We start from the raw sequence: 24,122 nt of genomic DNA on the forward strand, positions 1-24,122 counted from the left end.
CTTCAGCCTAGAGAGCCTAGCCAAAATGAGTGAAAGTTATCGGAGCAAAGGCTGCTTCTGCTGTTTAGTGAGGAGAGAGCGCGAGACCTGAGCGAGCCAATAGAAGCCGAACAGAAGGGGGTTGGGTGCGTGAAGCCAATCAGACATGAGATGGGTGAGATTCGACTCCGGGAAGGAGCGGGCTTCGGTTGTTTGGGCCCCGAAGGGCGAGGCTCAGCCAATCGGAACCGAGCAGGGCGGGGTTGGACTCCGGGAAGGGGCGGTCTCAGGGAAGTAAATCGCAAGGCCAGCGCGTCTTTCAGCCTCACCTGCGTCTGCATCTGCCCTGCACCTGGAGCTTTGCCTTTCTCCCGGTAGGGCGGACGCTGACTCGAAAGGTGACGGCTCGTCATGGCCTACCCGGGATACGGAGGAGCGGTGAGTCCGGGCAGCACCTCCGCCGCCTCCGCCCCCGCGGGGTGGGGCGCCCCTGCGGGCGGTGCCAGAGTGCGGGGTCCGCCCCCTCCCGCCTCTTCGCTTGACGGGTCTCTGGTTCTCCGCGGGGCTGAGACACCGCGCTGTGTTGGAACCTGGGGCCAGGGTTGAGCGGGAAGCCACAGGTGTTCTGGTCCCTGGGGGCCCTTTAGGCGAGTCCTTATGAGGCAGGAATGTGCTGTGATTTTTGGAAATTTTTGGAATTTTTGGAAATTTTCTTCCTGGATTGGAAGAACAAAAGCTCCGACCCCCACCTTCCGCAGTTTTGCTAGACGTCCTCTTTCTGAGTTTTTGGCCACTTCCTGTTTTCTGTCCTTTAAGTTGCTTATGAATAAATTAAGATATGCTAAATGTCTCTTAATTTTTACTATTCCATCAAGGGCAGTCTGTTCTAGACTTTTTTTGGGAGGTGGGAAGGATTAGGTTACTCTTTCTTACCTAACTGTTTATCCTTAGTCTCCTTTGAGAGTTGGAAGTTGTAATTTGAGGTTGTATACTCTTTTTTTAATTCCTGAAATTGCCTTTTCGGGTCTCTTTTGATGATCTTTTTTCTTCTTTTTAAAAGAATCAACTTTTTAAAATGTTTGTTTTTAATCCATTATGTTGTTTTAACGTTTACTGTTTCCTCGTACTTCATTGCTTCATAATCTAGTTGTGCATTTCCTGGAGTTGAAGTGCATTTTCTGGAGCTTGAAGTGCATTTTCTGGAGCTCCAGCACTTCCTCTGTACCTTTACCCTTACACATCCAGCCGCGCAGCTCTTCAAACTACGGTAGCATCCCTCCTTTTGACTCCCTTTTTCCCCCCAATTTAGAATTTTTTTTAAATTTTATTTTTATGGTAGTCTTTTTTTCTTTTTGCCTTCTGGCAATCTCTGTTCATCCTTGAGGGTGCAGGTCAAGAGTTTTGTTCAGTATGGAATAACAAACAATCTCGATACCTCTTTCTCTTCTAGACTCATAAAAATGCTCAGTAAAATGCCTTTCTAAGGTATTAAAGATGTATACCAAGTTCCAAAGTGAAAAAAGTAGAGAGAAGCCATAGCCATAGCAGGAAACAAAAATCAGAATATCTACATTTGAACCATGGTCTCCTTCTTACTAGTTGTTTGACCTTAACCAATTTTGGAAACCTCTTGAAGTTTCAGGTGCTCAATGACAAAAAAGACATAGTAGTTTCATACCATATAAAATTTTTGGAAAATCAAAGCACATGATGGAAAGTACTTAGTACCTGGGCTATAAAAAAACCCCAGTAAATATTAGCTGTGTATTATTTTTGTTGATATTCTTTTTTTTTTTTTTAAAGATTTTATTTATTTATTTGAAAGAGATAGAGACAGCCAGCGAGAGAGGGGACACAAGCAGGGGGAGTGGGAGAGGAAGAAGCAGGCTCATAGCAGAGGAGCCTGACGTGGGGCTCGATCCCATAACGCCGGGATCACGCCCTGAGCCGAAGGCAGACGCCTAACCGCTGTGCCACCCAGGCGCCCCTATTTTTGTTGATATTCTTATTGTTATTCTTATTAGTTTTGCAGACTGTGGTTGGAATTAATCACTTTATTGATCTGTTTTTTTGGTGTCTTGCTTTTTTAAAAATAAATATTTTCTGGTGGAGAGAATGTTTGCATTCCATGCAGTTTCCCATGACAAGTTCACAGTTCCATTGTATTTACCATGCAGTCTTCCCAGTATGTGTCTGAAGTAAGCTACTACTTAGTTTGACTGTAGGTGAAATTTTTTTGTGGTTTTTTTTGCCTTTTCTTTATTTTGGTGATGTTGATGGTAAACACAAAAAGTGTGCTTCATGTTCATCTGTTAAATTACGTTCTCAGAAGCTAGAGAGTTCTTTTTTCTGTTACACTTCTCTTGATGTTGGATAACATGTTAATGAACTCAATTATGTCCTTATGCAGGATAGCTAGCATTTTGTAGCTAATGGCATTTGTGATAGTGAATTTGGTTGCTTTTAGTAACTCTTTCTATTCTTGCTTTACAGTGGACTCCTCATAAATATTTTCTTTTAAACCAACTGTAGTGGATAACAGGTAATATTTGTATTAATAACCTTACCCTTTTTTACTCTTATAGTTTGGAAATTTTAGTGGTCAGATGCCAGGAATGCAGATGCAGATGGGACAGCCAGTGCCAGGAACAGGGGCAAACCTGCTGCCTGGTGGATACCCAGCGTATTCCGACAGTTATTCCTCAGAGGGAGACCCCATGTGGACGTACTTCACTGCTGTTGCTGGACAGGTAAGATGTTAAATGTATGGCACAAAACTAGTTTTGAAAGTGATTGCTATTTAAAAGAAGTGTCAACTATGTTACTTAGTGTGTCATTTTAAATCTATATGAAATTTGTATTTTACACTTATCTAGACTAATTTTTTTCTTGAGATCAGAGATGAGGGTAGTCATAATTATTTCCTATTTAGAAGTCTGTTAGTATGATGCCTGACACAATGTTCATTTCACTAAGACTGGAAACAGTGTGGTGCATGGCGACTGAGCCAAAGAGGATTGGGGAAAAGGGATCTATGTGATCTACATGTTAATCTCCTTGAGGAAGCTGGGACAGAGTATCAAAAAGGAGACTTTTAAATTGTGACTGGTTCTTGGAGAGACTTGATGGTAAAGCCAATCAAGAAAGGGTAAAGAAAACAGAGCAGAATGGAGGTTCAAGTATCAGACCAGGGAGAAGAGACAGAGTCACAGTTGAGTCTTAGTCACAGTCTGTATCTCTTCTTTTAGACTCACCAAGAAAAACTTATGGACTAGTTAGAATTTCACAGAACTTTGATAACATTTTTCATTTATTATTCATTCACTTGAGTGTTCACTAGATCCCATATGCTTGGCTAGAAATGTAGGATAGACACAGAATTGTTATATATGGCGGACACTTTGTTTTGGTGGCCCCCGTTCCATTTACAACCTCTTTTTCCCTTCTGTGGTAGAAGTTGGAAAAGCCCTACTACCATCCCAGACACCTTTGAATCTAGTAAAGGTAGCCGTGTGCCAGGACTGGCCACTGAGATGCAGGTGCAATTTCTTTAGGATGCTTTCCTTTTCCAGATGAGAAAGCCTTCCTGGGAACTAGAGTTGGCCCTTTTTTGCTCCTTAATTCTTCCTGCCTGGAAAGGAAACTTGTCAATAATACCAACAATTTGAACTTGAGCGTGCCTGCCGCTCCTCCTTTTTCACACAGAGGCACCGTGGGGTAGGCAGGACGGATGTACCCTTTTATGATAAATGACTAAGTGGAGATTAAGGCTTAGTAACTGAACAAATAGGACTTGAACTTGGGTATTATTTCAAAATCTTGCTACCTATTAGTTAACCAATGGCAACTAATTTTTTGTTAATTATCTAAAGCACAGTTTTCTGCCACTAATGCTATTTAGTTAGGGTTTATAGAGTTGGACATTATCATTAGCTCAAACTGCAGTAAAGAGATCCAAAAAGATCACTGGAATTTTCCACATATAATTTAGGAAGACATTACTTGTTCGTCAGTCAATTAAGGTAACACGTTTTCATAAAACGTATGAAATATGAGTATGAAGTAGTGTACTAGGAGAATGCTTTCTCATGGTAATAACTTGTAGAAAAGCTATTCAGGTTGTTTTTCGGACCCCCAAAATTCTGAAGAAGCACATGTAAAATAGAATTTCACTCATTAATTAGCTTTTAGATTTTGAAATGTAATCAACGAATGAGAAGTTGTAAAATTTTCAGCCTTTTGAAATAGTAAATGTGCATGGCCCCAAACTGTCAGAAATGACTATAGTTGAAACAAGAACCAATGGTAATTGTCTTCATTCCACCAGACAACCAACCTGCTTTGTACCACATACTGTGCTAGGGCCTGGGGATGCAAAGATGCGTGAAAATCACATCCTGACTTCGAAGAGCTCTGCCTAGTCAGGGAGATAGACATGCAGGGAATGATAATGGTACAAGGAGGGAAGTGCTAAAGATAAACAGATGAAGATTATGGCAACACCGAGAGAGCATTCTCTGATCTTTATGCTTGTTCTTTTTGCCTGGAACAGCACTGTCCAAAATAAACGTAACAAGAGCCACAAACATAAGCCACATATGTAGTTTTGAAGCCTCTGGTAGTACATTTTAAAAAGTAAAAAAAAAAAGGTAAAATTAATTTTCATAACATATTTTCTTTAATCCAGTATATCAGAAATACTAATATAGCAATATGTAATCCATATAAAAGTTAGTAATAGGGTAGTTTGCATTTTTGTTGTTCCTAAGTCTTGGCAATCTGGCATGTATTTTACACTTACAGAGCATCTCAGATCAGACTAGCCATGTTTCAGTGCACAGTGGAATCTATGGCTAGTGACTGTATTGGACAACTCAGGCCTAGAACATTCACTCTTCCCTCAGATGTCTGCATAGCTTGTTCCTTTACTTCCTTCAGATCTTCCTTGAAACTCACCTTATTAATGAATAAGTCAGTTCACCCTAGTAAATTCACTGATCAGTGATCTACTTAGAGGTGACTTCACTTTATCAGCCTCCGTGAGGCTTCCTTAACTGTGTGTATTAAGTAGCATTGGTCCGCTCCGCAGCGCCCGTGCGCCCACTCCACATCACTTTTACTCTGCTGTGTTTTTTCTCCTTAGTACTTACTACCATGAAATGCAATTTTTGATTTATTGTCTCTCTTCCACCACTAAAAAGTAAGCTCTGTGAAAGCAAGGAGTTTCTTTTGGACACTGGTCCTAGTCCATTTAGCGGTGCATGAACACAGTAGGGAGCTCAGTAATATTTTTTAAGCGAATGGTTCTTTCTAAATGAAGGTATTTGTTCCTTTATTTCTCTGCATTTTCTTAACACACTTGTTTTCATGATTACTTTGTAAGATTAATTTCATCTTGTATGAATTTGTTCTGAAATTGTTGCTTTTTGTTGGCTGTCTTTCTGAACATTAGATTTGGTCAGGTATTATGGGATTTTGGTTTCTAAACCTATTTCACGTGGAGTTTTTGTTCATTTCCTCCCTCCTTCTTTATGTCCTCTTTTATGTCATCCCTTCTGTCCTCATGTCAGTCTTCCTTATGTAGTGGTTTTGCGATTGTCCCCACCTCGACTGTGTCCAGAATCCGATGTCACGATAGCTCAGGGCTACACCTAGCTGGTGGTGGTATCGCAGATCCCATCAGCAAACGGGGTAGCTTAGCCTAGTGTGTTGGTCCTGCTTTCCTAAGCCTTCTACTTCTCAGAAGTGGTATCATCAGGCAATAGTCTATAGTATATTTTGTTTGTTTTGTTTTGCCTCTTGTCCTGCGTAGAGTGTCCCATCTCACTTCCTGCATTCAGGCGGCACACCACTTACATTCCTCATGCTTTGTGGGGTCCTCAGGAGCAGGCTGCCTGCCGGGACTGCGCATCTGCTCTCACTCTGCTTCCGAGATTTCGCTTCTATGTGATGTACCCAAACCCAGTTTAGGTTTGGAATTTCATATATAGAAATTAGCTTCATATAGTTTGAAAAATAGAAACTATTCAAATAAAGCAATGAGCCTCACCTATATTGAGTTAGGGAAATAAGTGTCTTTTTCTCTCACAGTTATTCTCCTTCTCTGTTGCCATAGACAGTCCTCTAACTTGCCGTTGTATTGATAAGTACTTTAAGATCCAGCTAGGATAAGGCAAATGAGAGACTCACCTTTAAATTGAAAGGGGCTTAAAAAATTTAGTAATCATGATAAAGTTTTAATCCCATATTTAAAAAATTAATGCAAAAAAAATCTATGATGAATAGATATCCAATTTTTAAAAAAGATTTATTTATTTTCGAGAAACAGAAAGAGGGAGAGAGAGAAAGTGGGGGGAGGGCCAGAGGGAGAGACTCTCAAGCCGACTTCCAGCTGAGTGCAAAACCCCACTTGGGGCTCCATCCCAGGACCCTGAAATCATGACCTGAACTGAAATCAAGGGTCAGATGCTTAACTGACTGAGCCACCCAGGCACCCCTGCACTAGGACCTTTTGATGAATTTAATGGAAAATGTCCTGAGTTTTATAGCATTTAATTCTGAACTCTGGCAAAATTATAAACTTGGCGTATCATAGGAAGATTACACATTCAGTTCTGAAGTACAAGACACAGAGACAGACTGCACTCCACCTCGTAGCAGGGCAAAGCAGCGTGGGAAAGGAAGCATAGACCTCGCAGATAAATAAGTATGTAGAAATTTGAAGCATGGAATTTAAAGCTTTTTTTTTTTTATTTTGTGGGAGAGAAAATAGCGAGATGTGTTTCTTAGTTTTACTCCTTCAAAAAGCGTTAACAAAGACTAAAATACTATTTCTATTCCTTAACTCAAATTTATGACTTTTTCTGTGTCTTTTGAACCTACTACTTTCCAGCTTTGCTTCCTCTTTAATCTTTGTTTTTTCTTGGCAAAAGAATCTCCATATCTTCGGGGTCCCTTCTCAGTCTTTGAATGCACAGAATCCAGAGAAAGATCTCTGTGCGCTAAGTGGACTTTTCTGTGAAATGTTATAGAAGCAGCTCGTATTTGAATAGAAATTATCGTCAGACCACATAGGACTGATTTTCTTCAGTTTAATTGGATTGGTCAAGGTTTTTAGTAAATTCAAATTGCTCTTTTCTAGAAAGTTTTAATTTCGAGCCTGTGGTTTGCACAATGCTTTATTTTTATAAATGAGGAAAAAATTGATGAAGCTTAGTGATTCTCACTAATTTTATTCTCAGGTTTAGTATCATTTTCCCACTTAAGAAAAGTTAAAGAAAAAGGTAATTTATAACCATGTTATCTTTAGTCTAAGATAGGAGACATTTTTAAATTAAAAATGAGAGAAAAGTCATTTCCTTCTTTTGCTTCTGTTTTAATAATTTGTGAAAGATTGTCTTTCAAAATTTACTCTGCAGTAATTGACAATGACCGGGCGTCTCTACCATCATCTCACTGAGATACTGTTGGCAATGGCAGCTGTGGACTTCACTGATTGTCTTGTTTGTTTCTTGTTTTTATGTTTACCAGTGATTTCTTAGGTCCCTTTAGAAGTGTGTGCATAGTTTTTCAAAATCTTAAGTATAATAATGGTTTGATATAATAAGAAGGTAGGTAATTGTTTAAATAAAAATTCCTTCTAAAGTCTTTATCATTGGAGGAAACATTGCTAACCTAGCTTTGATTCTAAACATACTATATTCTAAATATAATTTTCTTAGTCTAGAATTTATGAAAGTTTTGTAAGCAAAGTCCCAGAACTGTGCATGGCAGAGAGAGGGACACTTAGATACTCTGGGTAGGCACATGGATGATCCACTGGAAAGAATCCTTCTTATATTTTTTAATTCCTGTTAGAACCACTGGAATTTTTGTTATAAGGAATTCCTTGCTAAAGATTCATTAGAATATGAGTGTTTATAATACTTCTTGGAAGTTGGTTGTAAAATTTTCTTTATTTCTTGGGTCTCTTACAAAATTGAACTCTTTTTTAAAAGTTCGTGTTTTAAATTTGCTTCCCTGATCCTTTCTCAGAGTTATTGTTTTGCATTTGTGACAATGTTTACGATGCTTCCAAGTAAATTACTCTATATTTTTTGTAGAAAATAGGATGAGGCACTGAAATGTAATGGGACTATTCAGCCTGTTTCACTTCCGTTGTGATTTCTTTTTTTGTGTTAAAAAAATTTTTATTTCCAATAGTAAGTTCAAACAAGAATGTTTGGGAAATAATCAGAAGAACAGCAACAAGATGCAGGATGACTCAAATTTTGCTGGGAGTAATGGGAGGAGTGGGGGGAAGTTATTTTCTCCTTCCAGTTACAGTTTTATATCCCTTAGAAATAACACCCCCATGAAAGGGGCATAGGGGAATGTTTTTGAGATTTTTCTGAACACATTTTGGTCATTTTTCCTTCTTAAGTAGCGGTACAATGATTTTCACAAGATATTATTTTGACCTATAATAGGTCAGAATGATTATGCTGTTTCTCAGAAGTAGAAAAAATAAATTATATTTGAACTGCTTAAATATTAATAGAATATAAGTTGATTGTGAAAAAATCATTCATTTTGTATGCTGTTTTGTAATATGCCTTTGCTGTCAGTAATTACCTCTATAATTTTGGAGTTGATAATAGAGTAATGTTTTAAAGAATGCATATTTATTGATTGGCCTAAAACAGCCAATTAGCATATTAATATGATTTGATATAATTGTGCATTAAATCAGATTATAATTATTTTTTGACAGGATGGTGAAGTGGATGCTGAGGAACTTCAGAAATGTTTGACACAGTCTGGAATTAATGGAACTTATTCTCGTGAGATCATCCCCCCCGTATTTAAAATATTTTTAAAAATCTTTTTATTGCAGTTATATATGCACATAATTTAAAGAGGCAAATAGTTCTGCAAAGCTTATTGTGAAAATAACTGTTCCCTGTGCATAATTATATCCCTGATGTTAACCACTCATAGAGGAAATCTCCATTCAGCTTTTGCAGCTGATTCTTTTGAAATTTGCCTCCAGATCTCAAAATAGCATGCTTTTATCACTATAGATTTTCAGTTTTAATGATTAACAATTGATATCCTGCTATGGCAGATGAGAATTAACTCTCTTGGAACTTGAAAATCATTCTTGTCCCAGTACTTCACACTGGAATGCTTCCCAATCCTCCTCCATCCAATATAGCTGTATAGTAATTTTCATTAGGTCAGTAATCAGTATTTGCTTTAGTATTATTATCTAAATGTTCTTCCTCTGTCTTGTGATAATGTGTGATTAATTTCCCTTTTTATATACTGTTCTACTTTTTCTGAAATTAATTATCATTCTGGAGCTTTTTATTGTGGTCTACTTTCTATGCACAGCGGCAAACCTGTCATTCCTTTACCATCATTCTGGAACTGACTTTCCATTCTCTTTTGAGTTGGATCTCCCTTTTATTTAATCTCTAGTCATTTTTAAAAATTCAATAAAATATAACATTAACTAGCTTCTCAATAAGAGAGTGCATGGGAGGAAGGTCTTTTTAGACTTTATCTGAAAATACTTTTATCTGAAGATACTTTCATTCTGTCCACAAAATTAAGTGACCAGTGGAACTCTGCATTACAGATAATTTTCATTTAGAATTTTAAAGACATTGCTTCATTGTTTCTAGCATCCACTCTTACTTTATCTTTCTGTTTTCTGCTAGTATGTCAGCTTTTTCACTTGGAGGGCTATGGGATCTTATCTTTGTGCCTGGTTTGGAATTTCTCATGATGTGCCTGGTCATGTTGTGTGGGAACTCAGTGGGCATTCCCAGACTGGGAATTCATTTGCTTTCGTTCTGAGACATTTTCTTTAGTGATATTTTCTCAGTTTTTCTCTGGAATGCCTGTCATTTGGACTGGGTCACTTTTCTTATATTTTTTCCTCCCATCTCTGGTTTTCCTCTATGGGGAGATTTCCTCAACTTTATTTTCTGAATCTTCTATTGAGTTTTTTTTTTTAAAGATTTTATTTATTTATTTGACAGAGATAGAGACAGCCAGCGAGAGAGGGAACACAAGCAGGGGGAGTGGGAGAGGAAGAAGCAGGCTCATAGCGGAGGAGCCTGATGTGGGGCTCGATCCCACAACGCTGGGATCACGCCCTGAGCCGAAGGCAGACGCTCAACCGCTGTGCCACCCAGGCGCCCCTCTATTGAGTTTTTTTAATATCTGTTGTCATATCCTTAAAATGCAAGAACTTCTTTTCTTTTTTCATGTATGTGATGTCTTCCCTTATCTCTCTGAAACTGTATTTTTGTATTTGTTGTTAATGTATTTTTATTGTTGTTAATGTATTTTTCAGAATTTTTTCTTCTTTCCTCAACTGTGTTTCCTCCAATTTTTTTTTCCAGTTTATTTGTTTGGCTGTCTTTTATGTTAGATGCTTTTCTCAGGTGTCTGGTGATCCTTGGTTGCACACATTGAACTAAAATGCAGGTGAGAAGCTCTGAGGTCCTGGTTTGGTATTGGCCGTAAACTTCCATGTCTGGTGGTTTGGCGGGGCAGTTTGTTATGCAACAGTATGTTTAGGGATTTCCTTTTGGGCTGGTTGTCTGGTAGGAAAGGAGGAGGGAAGACTTAGGAGGGTTCTCAGTCTTTGATAAAAGGTCACTTAAATGCCTTATTTTTACTAGATAGGCTAGGGTTAGGCTTCAGGTATGTGCCTGGTATCCTGCAATTCTCAGACCTCTCCAGAGAATAAAACCCCAGACTTATGCTGGGGTGAGAATCAACATGGCAGGCATCTACCAATTTGGGGCAAGGAAGGATGGGGCTTTAAATTCTCTTTAAATAGATATTCAATTGGTCCTTCTGTTTTTATCTCTATCTTCACACTTGTTTTCTGAAAATACTGCCAATTTTTAAATGTTTGGGGTCTTCTCTAGGATAAGTATGCTGGTTCTCAGCTTTTCTTATTGTGTGTTTAGGAAGCCAGTTTCTCAGATCTAGGGTTCAGATAAGGATGAGGGTTAGGGTTAGGGTATGTGCCTGGTATTCTACAGTTCAGAGACCTCTCTGGATGGTTAGGGTTAGGGTTAGGGTTAGTGTTAGTGTTAGGGTGAGGGTTTGGGTTCAAGGTTAGGGCATTGGGTTTAGCCATTTGGGAATGTCCCTATTATCCTGCAGTGCAGACACCCTCCAGAGTATAAATTTCTCGAGTTTTGCTGAGGTTAGAACAGATACTGCAGGTCTGTAGATCGAGGCCAGGAAGGAATTAGGTGCTCTAAATGCTCCCTAAATAGATACTCAGTTGGTCTTACTGTTTTTATCTCTACCTTCATACCCATTTTCAGAAATACTACCAATTCTTAAACATCCGGGGTCTTCTCACAGAGAAGTAGGCTGCTTCTCAGCTTTCTTATTGTGTATTCACGAGTCACTTTCTTAGATCTAGGGTTGGGGTTAGGGTACGAGTTAGGATTAGTGTTAGTGTTAGGGTTAGGTTTGTAGGTTACTGGTTAGTGGTTAAGATTAGTGTTAGGATTAGGGTTGGTGTTCGGTGATGTGTCTGAGGTCCTGCAGTTCAGAGACCTCTCCAGAGTTAGTGTTAGGGTTAATGTTAGGGTGAATGTTAGTATCAGGGTTAGAAGGTAGGGGGACTGGTTATTGGTTAGTAGTTAAAGCTTTGAATATGTGCCTTTTATCCTGAAGTTCAAAGAATTCTCCAGACAGTAAATCCCCAGACTTTTGCTGGTGTGAGAATAGACATGGCATCCATCTAGGAAGCTGAGGCAAGGAGGGCATTTGGACTCTAAATCCTCTTTAAATAGGTATTCAATTGGTCCTATTTTTCTCTCTACCTGCACACCCATTTTCACATATAATACCAATTCTTAAATGTTTGGTGTCTTCTCCTGGATAACCAGACTCCTTTTCAACTTTTCTTATTGGGTGTTCATCAAGCCACTTTCTCAGATCTGGGTTCGTTAACTTCCATCCATCCTACTACTTTTCCATGTTACATGATTCTTTTCCTCTGTTTTCTCTTTCATCCTCTTTATTTTTCTAATGGTTTATGATGTTAGAAAATTTAATTTTTTACCCATTCTAATGGGATATTGGGGGAAATGAAAATCTATTAACTTTCCTGAAAATTTTTCTCTATATTTTGTCAAAAATATGTAATCTTATATACATTTTTCTCAGTCCTATTTTGTGATGATTGAAGATATGCTTATTTGAAGACTCAGTGTTTGCCATTTGTTGTCATATGTTCAGATTTCCCCATGTAATGGATGTGTGCCATGTTAACTTGAAAGCAAAACATATCATTTTCTTGACAAAATGATGGAATGCCATCCAGAGATTTCTCATGGAAACTTCAGCCCCCCTCCTTCTTCCAAACTTGAGTAGTATTTGTATGAAGGAGCACTGGGCTCCAGTCCTGATTCTTCCATTTAATTAGCTCTGTGAACTTGGGAAACTTGATTATTCTGGGCCTCTGTTTCTTCATTTGTAAAATTGGGACTTACAGTACTTTTGTATGTTTATGTGAAATTACAAAATCATACTACCTGGGTCATAGTGAATGCTCATTGAGTGTCTGTTGAACTGTGAGTCTGAAAATATTGTAACCAGCTATTCTTAACATTTATACTATATTAATTTAAAGAAAATCAGATATTTTAGCGTGTAGAATGTTTTATGATTTTTTTCTTTATAGATCTAAAATTTGGCTGAAATGTTTTTTATTTATAAAAATTTAAAATATGTTATCAAATATCAAAATAAGATAACTTAATTTTAGGCATTTTTATTTATTCATTCGTTTTAAAGAGCTACTAATAAGAACTTTGTAAGCTTAAGTAGTTGTGCTGACATAATATCTCTTTTATCAGGACTGATATAATTACTTTTGAGGTAAATCAGCTTACCAGTTCAATGCAATTGTGATAAGGATTAGAAAAATTAAATTCTGGGGCGCCTGGGTGGCACAGCGGTTAAGTGTCTGCCTTTGGCTCAGGGCGTGATCCCGGCGTAATGGATCGAGCCCCACATCAGGCTCCTCTGCTATGAGCCTGCTTCTTCCTCTCCCACTCCCCCTGTTTGTGTTCCCTCTCTCGCTGGCTGTCTCTATCTCTGTTGAATAAATAAATAAAATCTTAAAAAAAAAAAAAAGAAAAATTAAATTCTACCTAGTGAGTCTTCAGTTATAATTCTGTAGATATGAAAGTGTTAATATTTCTAATAAGCCATGATTTTAATACAGTTTATATTTACTTTTTTCTTCCTGCCTTTTCCCTCCCCCAAGGGAAAATAGCTGCTTCAGATCAGAAGCTCATACTTTTCTTACTTGATTGATTGCAGTAAACTAGCAAATGATTTACCTATATCTAGGTTCATCTTACCTTACTCTATAGTCTGTTCAGTGTAAGTGAATGTTTCTGGAATGGAAATTTTCGAATTGCCCCTTGGCTCCTTAAAATTCTTCAGTGACTTGCATTGGTCTAAATCTTCAGGGTAGCATTCAAGACTTTTATGATCTGGCCCTCATCTGCCTTTCAGATGTCATCATAGGCCAAGTCTTCAGCCCAAGCTTTAATCAAATTTCTAACTCATTCATGTTTTGTGATCTCAGTATATGTCAGACTTCTACTTAAAACCTACTTGTCATTTGTGTTAGGAAGACTGAAGCCCTCCTTTCACCTGTGACAGTAATTTTTAATTATTTTTATCATTGCTTATCTGATGACCCAAATCCCCTGACTAGATGTGAGTAGTTTGAAGTAGTAGTGATTTTTATTTTTGTCTTTTTTTTTTTTCCCCACACTGTGGATGCCTAACATTTAAAGTTTGTTGATAAGGGGTGATTGTGTATTTGTGGCAATTTTTAAACATTTTGTTTTATGAAATAGAAATTGTCATAATTTTACATAGATAAAAGTGGGCAGACTCCAGTTCAAATAATAAATATGTTTTATAGCCTTTAGTTTGGAAACCTGCAGAATTATGATCGCCATGTTGGATGTATCCTTGAATAAAAATAGAAAATACTAGAATATGGAATAATTGCTTTCTGAATATAACCAAGCAATTGTTGGCTATAAATGGCCACAGTAAATTGGGGACTTTAAAAATACTTTGTAAGATCCTGTTTGAATTCCATACTTTTCCATTTTTATGAAGAAATCTATTCTTTTGCTACATTTGGCTAACTTGCAGAAGCATACTAACAATTTTTTAGTCAATGATTTACAGTTTTGGGTCAAGTAAATTCTCTTTGGTATCAAAACTTATTTTTATTAATAAAACTATCAGAGAGATTACACAGGAAAAATGGGATTTAATGAATTCAAAGAACTTTGGGCAGCTCTTAATGCCTGGAAGCAAAACTTCATAACTATTGATCGAGATCAAAGTGGCACAGTGGAACATCATGAATTGAATCAAGCCATCACTAGTATGGGTAAGAATATTAAAATTCTTTAGAATCTATCCACATCATCTTGGTTCTTTGATGAGATGAATCTCAGTTGTTAAAATTTGGTAAGTGGTAAAGGAATATATTATTTCACCAGTTGTTGCCCAATTTAATTTTAAGATTGTAGATAAGTTCTGACTGAAGACCTTTAACAAAACCATTTTATCTATGATTTTTCCAAAGGATGATCTTTTGTACATTCTCATTGATAAAACAGTTTCTGAATTTCCTCCGTTGAGTATATTAAAATGTATTCCCCTAATTGTTGGTACTCACCATTTATATCTGGTAACTTGGTAAGCTCTCTAATATTTATTTATTTATTTATTTATTTATTTATTTATTTATAGCTATTTTTTTTACCAATTTTTTGGAATATAATTAATATGCAGTGTTATATTAGTCTCAGGTGTACAACACTTCTGTACATATCCATATCAGGTGTTCAGCCATTCTGTACATTACTCGGTGCTCACCATAAGTATATTCACCACCTGTCATCATACAGTGTATATTATGATCTTATTGACTGTATTCTCTATGCTGTATTTTTCATCTCGTTACTTATTTTTTATTTTAAGTTTTTTAAAAGATTTTATTTATTTGAGGGAGAGACAGAGAGCATGAGTGGGGTGGGAAGCTGCAGAGGGAGAGGGAGAAGCAGTCTCCCTGCCGAGCATGGAGCCCAACGTGGGATTCGATCCCAGCACTCTGGGATCATGACCCAAGCCAAAGGCATATACTTAACTGACTGAGCCACCCAGGTGGCCTGACTTAATTATTTTTTAACTGGAAGTTTGTACCTCTTAGTCCCCTCTCTGACAACCATCAGTTTGTTCTCTGCATTTAAGAGTCTTTTTTTGTTTGTCCCATTTTTCTTTGTTTTGTTTCTTAAATTCCCTATATGAGTGAAATCACATGTCTTTCTTTGACTTATTTCACTTAGCATAATACCCTATATAGGTGCAGCCATGTTGTTGCAAATGGCAAGATCTCATTTTTTTAATGGCTGAGTAATATTTTATTGTATATATAAACCACATCTTTTTTATCCATTTATCTGTTGATGGACACTTTGGTTGCTTCCATAATTTGGCTATCGTAAATGGTGCTGCAGTAAACATAGGACTAATTGAATTAGGGTCTTCCTTTTCTTCGGGTAAATATCCAGTAATGGATGCATATACTCTTTGAATTAGTGTCTTCCTTTTCTTTGGGTAAATACCCAGTATTGGATGATAGGTAATTCTATTTTTAACTTTTTGAGGGACTTCCATACTGTTTCCACAGTGGCTGCACCAGTTTACATTCCTGCCAGCACTGCAGGAAGGTTTCTTTTTCTCCACATCTTCACCAATACTTGTTAGTCCTTGTCTTTTTGATCCTAGCCTTCCTGACAGATGTGAGGGGGTCTCTCATTGTGGTTTTGATTTGCATTTCCCTGACGATGAGTGATGGTGACCATCTTTTTGTGTGTCTGTTGGCCATCTGTTTGTCTTTTGGAAATATGTCTATTTGGGTCCTCTCCCCATATTTAACTGGATTATTTGGAGTTTTTGGTGTTGAAGATGTTAATTAGACTTAGTGTAGTAATCATTTTGCAATATATACAACTATGGAATCATTATATTGTACATCTGAAACTAATATAATTTTATATGCCAATTATATCTCAGAGAAAAAAAGGAAATACAGAATTTGAATGATAGCAAAGATCACTAATAATCTTTGCTTTGATAGTCTTTAAAGAACTATAAAATTACAGATTGGAAATACTGAAGCATTAAAATCTACAAAATACTCTAGACATTATTTAAAAATCAAAATATATTTTAAAAACACAAAAAGATAATTATTTGTCTTCTTAGCTTTGACTTCATTACAAAGCTAGAATTGTGACATTTATGTACCACTTAACCACTTTATTACTTTATTAGTAATAAAGCCTTTGATCAATTTCAATGTGAATGTATTTTGTTTCTAGTATATATTTTTGTGGAATGAATTTTGGAAATTTATGATTGTTTTTAAAGAAAATGCAATGTTGTGGTGTTCTTATGGTTTTTGGTTTTAGAAGTTTTTAATGTATAAATTCCTTTTTCTAGGTTACAGGTTGAGTCCTCAAACATTAACTGCTATTGTTAAAAGGTACAGCAAGAATGGCCAAATCTTCTTTGATGATTATGTTGCTTGCTGTGTGAAGCTTCGAGCATTGACAGGTATTGATCATTTAAAAATGGGTGCAGTATTATGTAGCTATTTTTCTGAATAGTATCTCTCATTTCCTTCAACAAGTTTGTAGTATATATTTTTCACCTTTATTCACTGTTATATCTAATCGTTTTTAAGGCTTTAAAAATTTAGTAATGCGAATAGTGAAAAATTGTTATAGCTGTTTTGGAAAGTTTTCTTCATGTCTCAGTTGCCCAGGATATGAAATCACTTGATTTAATTGAGAACGAAGAGAGAGAGGGAATCCGATGGCAGTGGAGTGGGAGAACCATAGGCTTGTCTCTTCCCACAAACACAGCTAGGTAACTATCACATCATCCTAAATACCCAGAAATTGACCTGGAGATTGACAGAACAAACTCCACAACTAAGGGGAGAAGAGAGGCCCATCAAAGAAGGTAGGAAGTGCAGAGATGTGTTTAAGGGAGAAATGGATCACGAGTGCTGCAGAGAGGAGGAAGCCGTGGTCACGGAGAAGGGGGAGAGAAAGGAACCCCCAGGAACGCATAAGAACATTTCCCCAAAGCCATTGACTTGGCAAATTAGAGGGGCTAAGTTTTGTGAGTTCTTGCAATCAGCAGGCTTAAAACCTGGACTTTGAAAGGTCAGCCTGCTTAGCTAGGATAGAGCCCCAAGGGCATTGTGCTGCTCCTGGAGAGAAGGCAGACACACAACAGGGGCAGACAGCCGGAAGCAGTGGTCTGAAGGATGCTTGCAGCACACCGGGCAGAGCGTTCACTCCTCTTAGAGCATGTCCCTGAGAGGCAACTTTGTTCCAGAGACACCTCTCCAGGAACAAAGGAGCTGGCTGATGTCATTTTCCTCTCCCCGCCCTTAGCATAAACACAGAGCCACCTTGGGAAGCAGTGCGGCACTGACACTGGCTGCCTGACTTGTTTGTACCAAACCTTACACCCCTGCGCTCTGGTGGGACTGCCCTTCTCAGTCAAGCTTGCCTCAGCCCCAGTGTGGTGGGCTCTTCCCCCGGAAGACTAGCACAAGCCCCTGCCCACACCGTGTCTCCCAGCTAGAGAGTTCTGCAGCGCCTCAGTTCTGGTGCAGGTGGTGGTAGGTCTGATTTCATAAGCAGACCAGAGCACACCTAGTTAACACTTGTTCTCTTGTGGCCAAAGACTGAACATTGCCCACAGCAGATAAGCAGAGCCTCTGCGGGTGACGGGCCTGAAGGATAGAGCAGCCAAAACACAAGAGCAGAGCATACACTGCACACACCAGAGATGCTCCCTACAGAGCCCGGCCCTGGACACTGCATGGCCTCTTCTTCATAAAGCCAGTACTTTAGGAGCAGGTCCCATTCTGGCTTTTCTAACACATAGAAGAAGGGAGAGACTTAGACAAAATGCCAAAATGGAGGAATTTATGCCAAATGAAAGAACAAGATAAGGCCAAATATATAGAAATCTGTTGCATTTCTATATATCAATAATGAAGCAGCAGAAAGAGAAATTAAGGAATCAGTCCCATTTACAACTGCACCAAAAACAAAAGGTACCTAGGAATAAACCTAACCAAAGAAGTGAAACACCTGTACTCTTAAAACTGTAAAACACTGATGAAAGACATTAGAAAGAAATGGAAAAATATTCCATGCTCATGGCTTGGAAGAACAGATATTGTTAAAATGTCTATACTACCCAAAGCAGTCTACACAGTAAATACAAACAATATCAAAATATCAACAATATTTTTCACAGAGTTAAAACAAACAGTCCTAAAATTTGTATGGAACCACAAAAGACCTTGAATAGCCAAAGCAATCTCGAAAAAGCAAAGCAAAGCTGGAGGCATCACAATTCCAGACTTCATGTTATATTACAAAGCTGTAGTGATCAAAACATATGGTGCTGGCACAAAGACATGACACATAGGTCAATGGAACAGAATAGAAAACCCAAAAATGAACCCACAACTGTGTGGTCAGTTAATCTTCCAACAAAGCAGCAAAGAATATCCAGTGGGGAAAAAACAAATGGTCTTGGGAAAACTGGACAGCAACATGCAAAAGAATGAAACTGGACCACTTTTTTACACCGTAAACAAAAATCAATTTAAAATGGATTAAAGGCCTGAATGTGGGGACGCCTGGGTGGCGCAGTCATTAGGCATCTGCCTTTGGCTCAGGGCTTGATCCCGGCGTTCCGGGATCGAGTCCCACATTGGGCTCCTCTGCTGGGAGCCTGCTTCTTCCTCTCCCACTCCCCCTTCTTGTGTTCCCTCTCTCGCTGGCTGTCTATCTCTGTCAAATAAATAAATAAAAAATCTTAAAAAAAAATAAAGACCTAAATGTGAGATGTGAAACCATAAAAGTCTTAGAGAACACAGGCAGTAAGCTCTTTGACCTCAGCCGTAGCAATTTCTTTCTGGTTAGGTCTCCTGAGGCAAGGGAAATGGAAGCAAACATAAACTATTGGGACTTCATCAAAATAAAATGCTTCTATACAGTGAAGTAAACAATCAACAAAACTAAAAGGCAACCTACAGGATGGGAGAAGATATTTGCAAATGACATATTTGATAAAGGGTTCCTTTCCAAAATATATAAAGAACTTCTAAAACTCAACACCCGAAAAACCAAATAATCCAATTAAAAAGTGGGCAGAAGACATGAATAGACATTTTTGCAAAGAAGACATCCAGATGGCCAACAGACACATGAGAAGATGCCCAACATCACTGACCATCAGGGAAATACAAATCAAAGCTACAATGTGATAATCACCTCACACCTGTCAGAATGGCTAAAATCAACAACACAAGAAACAACAGGTGTTGGTGAAGATGTGGGGGAAAAAGGAACCCTCTTCCCCTGTTGGTGGAAATGCAAACTGGTGCAGCCACTATGAAAAACAGTATGAAGTTTGCTCAGAAAGTGAAAAATAGAACTGTGCTATCCAGCAATTGTGCTCCTAGGGATTTAGCCAAGTACAAAGGTACTAATTCAAAGGGATACCTGCACCCCGATGTTTATAACAGGATTACTTGTAATAGCCAAACTATGGAAACAGCCCAAGTGTCTGTCAATTCATGAATGGATAAAGAAAATGTATGTACACACACACACACACACACACACACACACACTATGGGCTATTACTCAGCCATAATAAAGCATGAAATCTTGCCATTTGCAAAGACATGGATGGAGCTAGAGTGTATTAAGCTAAGCGAAATAAGTCATAAAAAGACAAATGCCCTATGATTTCACTCATATGTGATATTTAAGAAACAAAATAAATGTGCAAATGGAAAAAGAGGGGGAGAGAATGAGGCAAACCAAGAAACAGACTTTTAACTATAGAGAACAAACTGAGAGTTACCAGAGGGGAGGTGGGCAGGGGGATGGGGGAGACAGGTGATGGGGATTAAGGAGTGCACTTGTCCTGATGAGCACTGGGTGATGTATGGAACTGTCAAATCATGGTATTGTACCCCCAAAACTAATATTGCACTATATGTTAACTAACTGTAATTTAAAATAAAACTTTAAAAAACTTTTGAGTATGAAATTAGTCTTTTTTTTTGTATTTAGGAGCACCAAGTATTTGAAACTATATATCTAAAATTTCAATATTTTTTTGTTTGTTTAAAGATTTCTTTAGGAGAAGAGACCACTTGCAACAAGGGGTTGTGAATTTTGTATATGACGATGTGAGTATTCTGATATTTACACTGTGTTCTAGATGTGTTCAGTTGTCAAAAAAATTTTAAGCGATCCTTGGTATCAGTACTGGTAATAGTATGTATTATAGAACATATTCTTTTTCTGTATTTCAGCTAAATGCAAATATGATTCAGTATTTGTACAAATACCAACTTGATGTTCTGTTAAACATAAAAATACTTCTAAATTTTATGACATGTTTTTGGCAGCTTACCTTTCAAATCATTTATTTTTTAAAGAATGTATTTATCTGTCAGAGAGAGAGCACAGTCCTGGGGAGCGGCAGGCAGAGGGAGAAGCAGGCTCCCCGCTGAGCAAGGAGCCTGGATTGTGACCTGCGCTGAAGGCAGATGCTCACCTCCTGAGCCGCCCAGGCATCGCATCTCTCAAGTCATTTATAAGGGGAAAACTACCATTATTTTTTACAAAGAGTAGTTTACTTTTGGTGATATTAAGAGAGAGGAAATTTTCTTATTGACAGATGATGACACTGTTCATTTCTCATTTCAAATGGTTGCAATTAGCATGATCCCATTTTTTTTTCAATTGAAACTTCAGGAAAATTATATTTCACATGTACATCAAAGTTTCAGGGTTTTTGTTTTGTTTTTGTTATGGGAAAGTCATAGGGTCAGCATTTCCCTACTGGTATATTCCGGTTTATATTACAAGCCTTGGAAATTTTTAAAACTTCCTCTCTTGTGAAAATGCTTTTATGGAGTATAATTTATCAAAAACAAAAACCATTTTATTGCTACCAGCTGATGATTTTGCTTATCTGTTAGTTTTTGCAGGGTACAATGGCAATTTGAATGTCTAGAATTTGAAAGCTGAAGAACAATTGTGAATTTTTTTACCTGGAAGAAATGAACTGGACTACCTTGAATTTGAAGCTTTGGGAGTTTTTCTGTGTTTCTGCCTGTTAAATCTGTTCCCTTTCTATGTGTTTTTACTTTAGTGTATAGTTCAAAGCAGTAAAAGAAGTGTTTTTGTATTTGGAATATTAATTGCTTTTAGAAAAGTTATTGCTTAACAGATATCTGTATAGTATCATAAAATATGGGTATGTTGATAAATTGATATAAATACCTTTTAACCTTAATTTTTAACATTGTTAACCCAGAATAATGTACTTACAAGGGAGTATTTAAGAAGCCAAATAATGAAAGTCTCGATAAAGTTAATGTATACTTACCGGAAGGTTATAAATTACACTTTGAAATTTTGTTTGTCGTTGTTGGTTGTGAACGTGAGCTAGAAGGAGAAGCCTGGATTTTGTGCCATATTTGTAAAAGAGTTTATTCCTTGATCACGTAATTCAAAAAAAGAAACTCACTGGTCTTTGTCTATGAAGAGACAAAATTCCTAAAATTTTATGTCACATCACCTTAGGTTTGCCATAAATTAACCTATAGAAATAAGGCTCCAGGAGGCATTTTTTCCCTTTGTTTTTGTCAGTGCTTATTTTTTTCAATATGCTTTTTTGTCTTCTATGGAAAAAAAGTTCTTAGTAAGCAGTATAGCCTAAAACGGCATCTTCCTTTTAAATCTAGACTTTGTGGAAGTGATACGTATTTTAAACGAAATGTCAACATTTCAATGTATTCTGTGAAGCTAAATTGTTTTATATATAATGCCAACTGTTTACAAAGTTAAAAAATCAAGTAACCTACCACTTTGTTTAAATGTTCAGAAATTAGAAGTTTGACTTTCTCACCATTAGCTGCGGGTTTACCATTAGCATCGGTAAACCGGTAAGTCGTTGAGCGCAGGTGTGTAATGAGGGGGTAGTGAGCACAGTAGGCACCGTGGCCTGTTTTCTGTGGCATTACTGTGGAAAGTTGCAAAGTGGTCATCAGATCCTTAGCATTTAAGATCTCTGGTGTGAGCTGTTGTAATTAATCCAGCCGCCTTCCTGGCAAACTTTGTCTTTCTTAGTGAAGATTTAAAACACCATGTATTTTTCTTACACTTTAGCTGAATGTCTTCTGGCTTAAAATGGGAGTACAGATTGACATGATTTTAGTGTGACTGGTGACCAAATTAAATATGCTTTTTGTAAAATTCTGTGTTTCTTAAAGAATGGAGGGTGAATGGCAGTATCTTGAAAGAAAACTTTTTATAAACTCACAGAATTTTAAAAAAATCAGCTTTTAACAGTCCTGGAAAGGAAGTATCAGATAGTCATTTTGATATTATAATTTTGTATAATTAGCTGTCAGATTCATTTGGTCAGCAGTAAAAAATGTATGACAAATCATCCATATACTTTTGTCCTCTGGCTGTTAAGTGTTTTTCCATGAACATATATTCGATAATGTGAGAGGATGTTAACTGAGCCATAAAAAAAATACAGGATTCGAATTAGAAGTCTTGTTGGAAAAACTAATGTGAACACACTCTTATCATTCATGTTGAGTAAGGGTGATAATGTGACTTAGCAGCCTGGGATCTTAACATCCAGCTTATAGGTACAGAACCGTGCTGTTCTGAGGTCTGTTATAATTTTTCTTACTTGGAGTCTAATGGTTGAGGAAAAACTTTAAAAATGAGCTAGGGTATATTCTTCGTAGAAGTTTCTGCCAGATGACACTTTGTATTAGAACTCTTTACACGATTCTCTGACATCCTCTTCCAAAGGCCTTCCTATGAGTTTGGTGGTAGATCTGTGAAGGAGTTTCGATGATCAAACATTATTTGGGAAATTTTCACCCTTTTCAGGGAGCTTGATAGAGCCTAAGGTTCACAAAATCCTGTTTACTTTCATTTGACCTAGTTTTTTCCAAACTTTTTTGACCACAGAACCCCTTTCTCTAGCAAAACTGATTTTCCATGCCAATCCAACTTACTTGTCAGACAGTTCTTTTGCGCTTTCCATTAAATAGATAATCTTACCAAACATTAGCCATTGAGAATATTTTACTTGGACTTTTATACTGAAATGCAGTTCATTTTTTGATGCTCTCAAGATAATTGATGTAAACAGATATCCATTACTAAAGTAAAAATTAAATAGTCCGGTGATGAACAATGACTGGAATATGAATATAGTGTGGTAATTTGTACTGTTTAACTCATACGCGTTTTCTTGTCATGATGTAAATTATTGAATAATGTACACTCTTAACATCTAAGTGCTTTTATTTATGCAGTAAACATGTTTCCATGTCATTTTGAGAATTTTTTAATAAACATTCAAAGAGCTTGCGGTAAAGTTTGTATCATACAAAATCTGTTACATATATGAGATGTTTCAGTTCAAATAACAGTGCAGTAATTCACCTGTGCCTATAAACTGCCAAATAATTAAATGTCAGGTATTGTACGTCTATTTTGAGTGGCAGTTTAACACATTTTAAATTACATCAAGGGGAAATCAATACTACTGGAATCTTAATTTGGTCCACTTTAAGTGTAATTTCGAGGTCTGTGCTCATGTGATCTATTTAAGCATGCATTCAGAAACAAAAAGTAATTTAAAAAAGTCAAATGATATGTTTATTTCCAGAAAAGGTATTCACCCTGGAAGAAAGTAGAATTTATTAATGTAGTTTAAAGTCTGTGCAATTTAAAAAAATGGCAAAAAAATCAATTCGTGATTATTTAAGTAAAATATACAAATCAAGTTCCCTTGCACTCTTATGGCATTACTAAACTGGACGAACTAAATACATGCTGTTTGTCAGAAATGTGCTTTTCTTTTGTCCTTTTATGTTTGACAGACTCACAGATGATATGTTTTCTCTATTTGTAGCAGTTTTCTGG

The 24,122-nt window shown here is 37.2% G+C and overlaps 1 protein-coding gene across 1 annotated transcript; it reads left to right on the forward strand.

Annotated features, from left to right (window-relative positions):
- The first annotated feature begins 247 nt into the window (after window positions 1-247).
- Window positions 248-24,046, forward strand: GCA (grancalcin). The gene is made up of 8 exons (XM_002924864.4): window positions 248-417; window positions 2,565-2,729; window positions 8,732-8,801; window positions 13,946-13,989; window positions 14,281-14,428; window positions 16,549-16,662; window positions 20,286-20,344; window positions 21,143-24,046. Exons 1-8 carry the CDS (start codon window positions 391-393, stop codon window positions 21,167-21,169), a joined length of 654 nt encoding a protein of 217 aa, XP_002924910.1. The 5' UTR covers window positions 248-390; the 3' UTR covers window positions 21,170-24,046.
- Window positions 24,047-24,122: the final 76 nt, after the last annotated feature.

This window comes from Ailuropoda melanoleuca, chromosome 2 (assembly GCF_002007445.2).
Source record: "Ailuropoda melanoleuca isolate Jingjing chromosome 2, ASM200744v2, whole genome shotgun sequence".
NCBI lineage: Eukaryota > Metazoa > Chordata > Mammalia > Carnivora > Ursidae > Ailuropoda > Ailuropoda melanoleuca.

Coding starts and splice junctions, on each gene's coding strand:
- GCA (XM_002924864.4), top strand. CDS start 391: ATGGCCTACCCGGGATACGGAGGAGCG. Junction 13,990..14,280: donor TTATGATCGCCATGTTGGAT/GTATCCTTGAAT, acceptor TAAAACTATCAG/AGAGATTACACAGGAAAAAT. Junction 16,663..20,285: donor GAAGCTTCGAGCATTGACAG/GTATTGATCATT, acceptor GTTTGTTTAAAG/ATTTCTTTAGGAGAAGAGAC.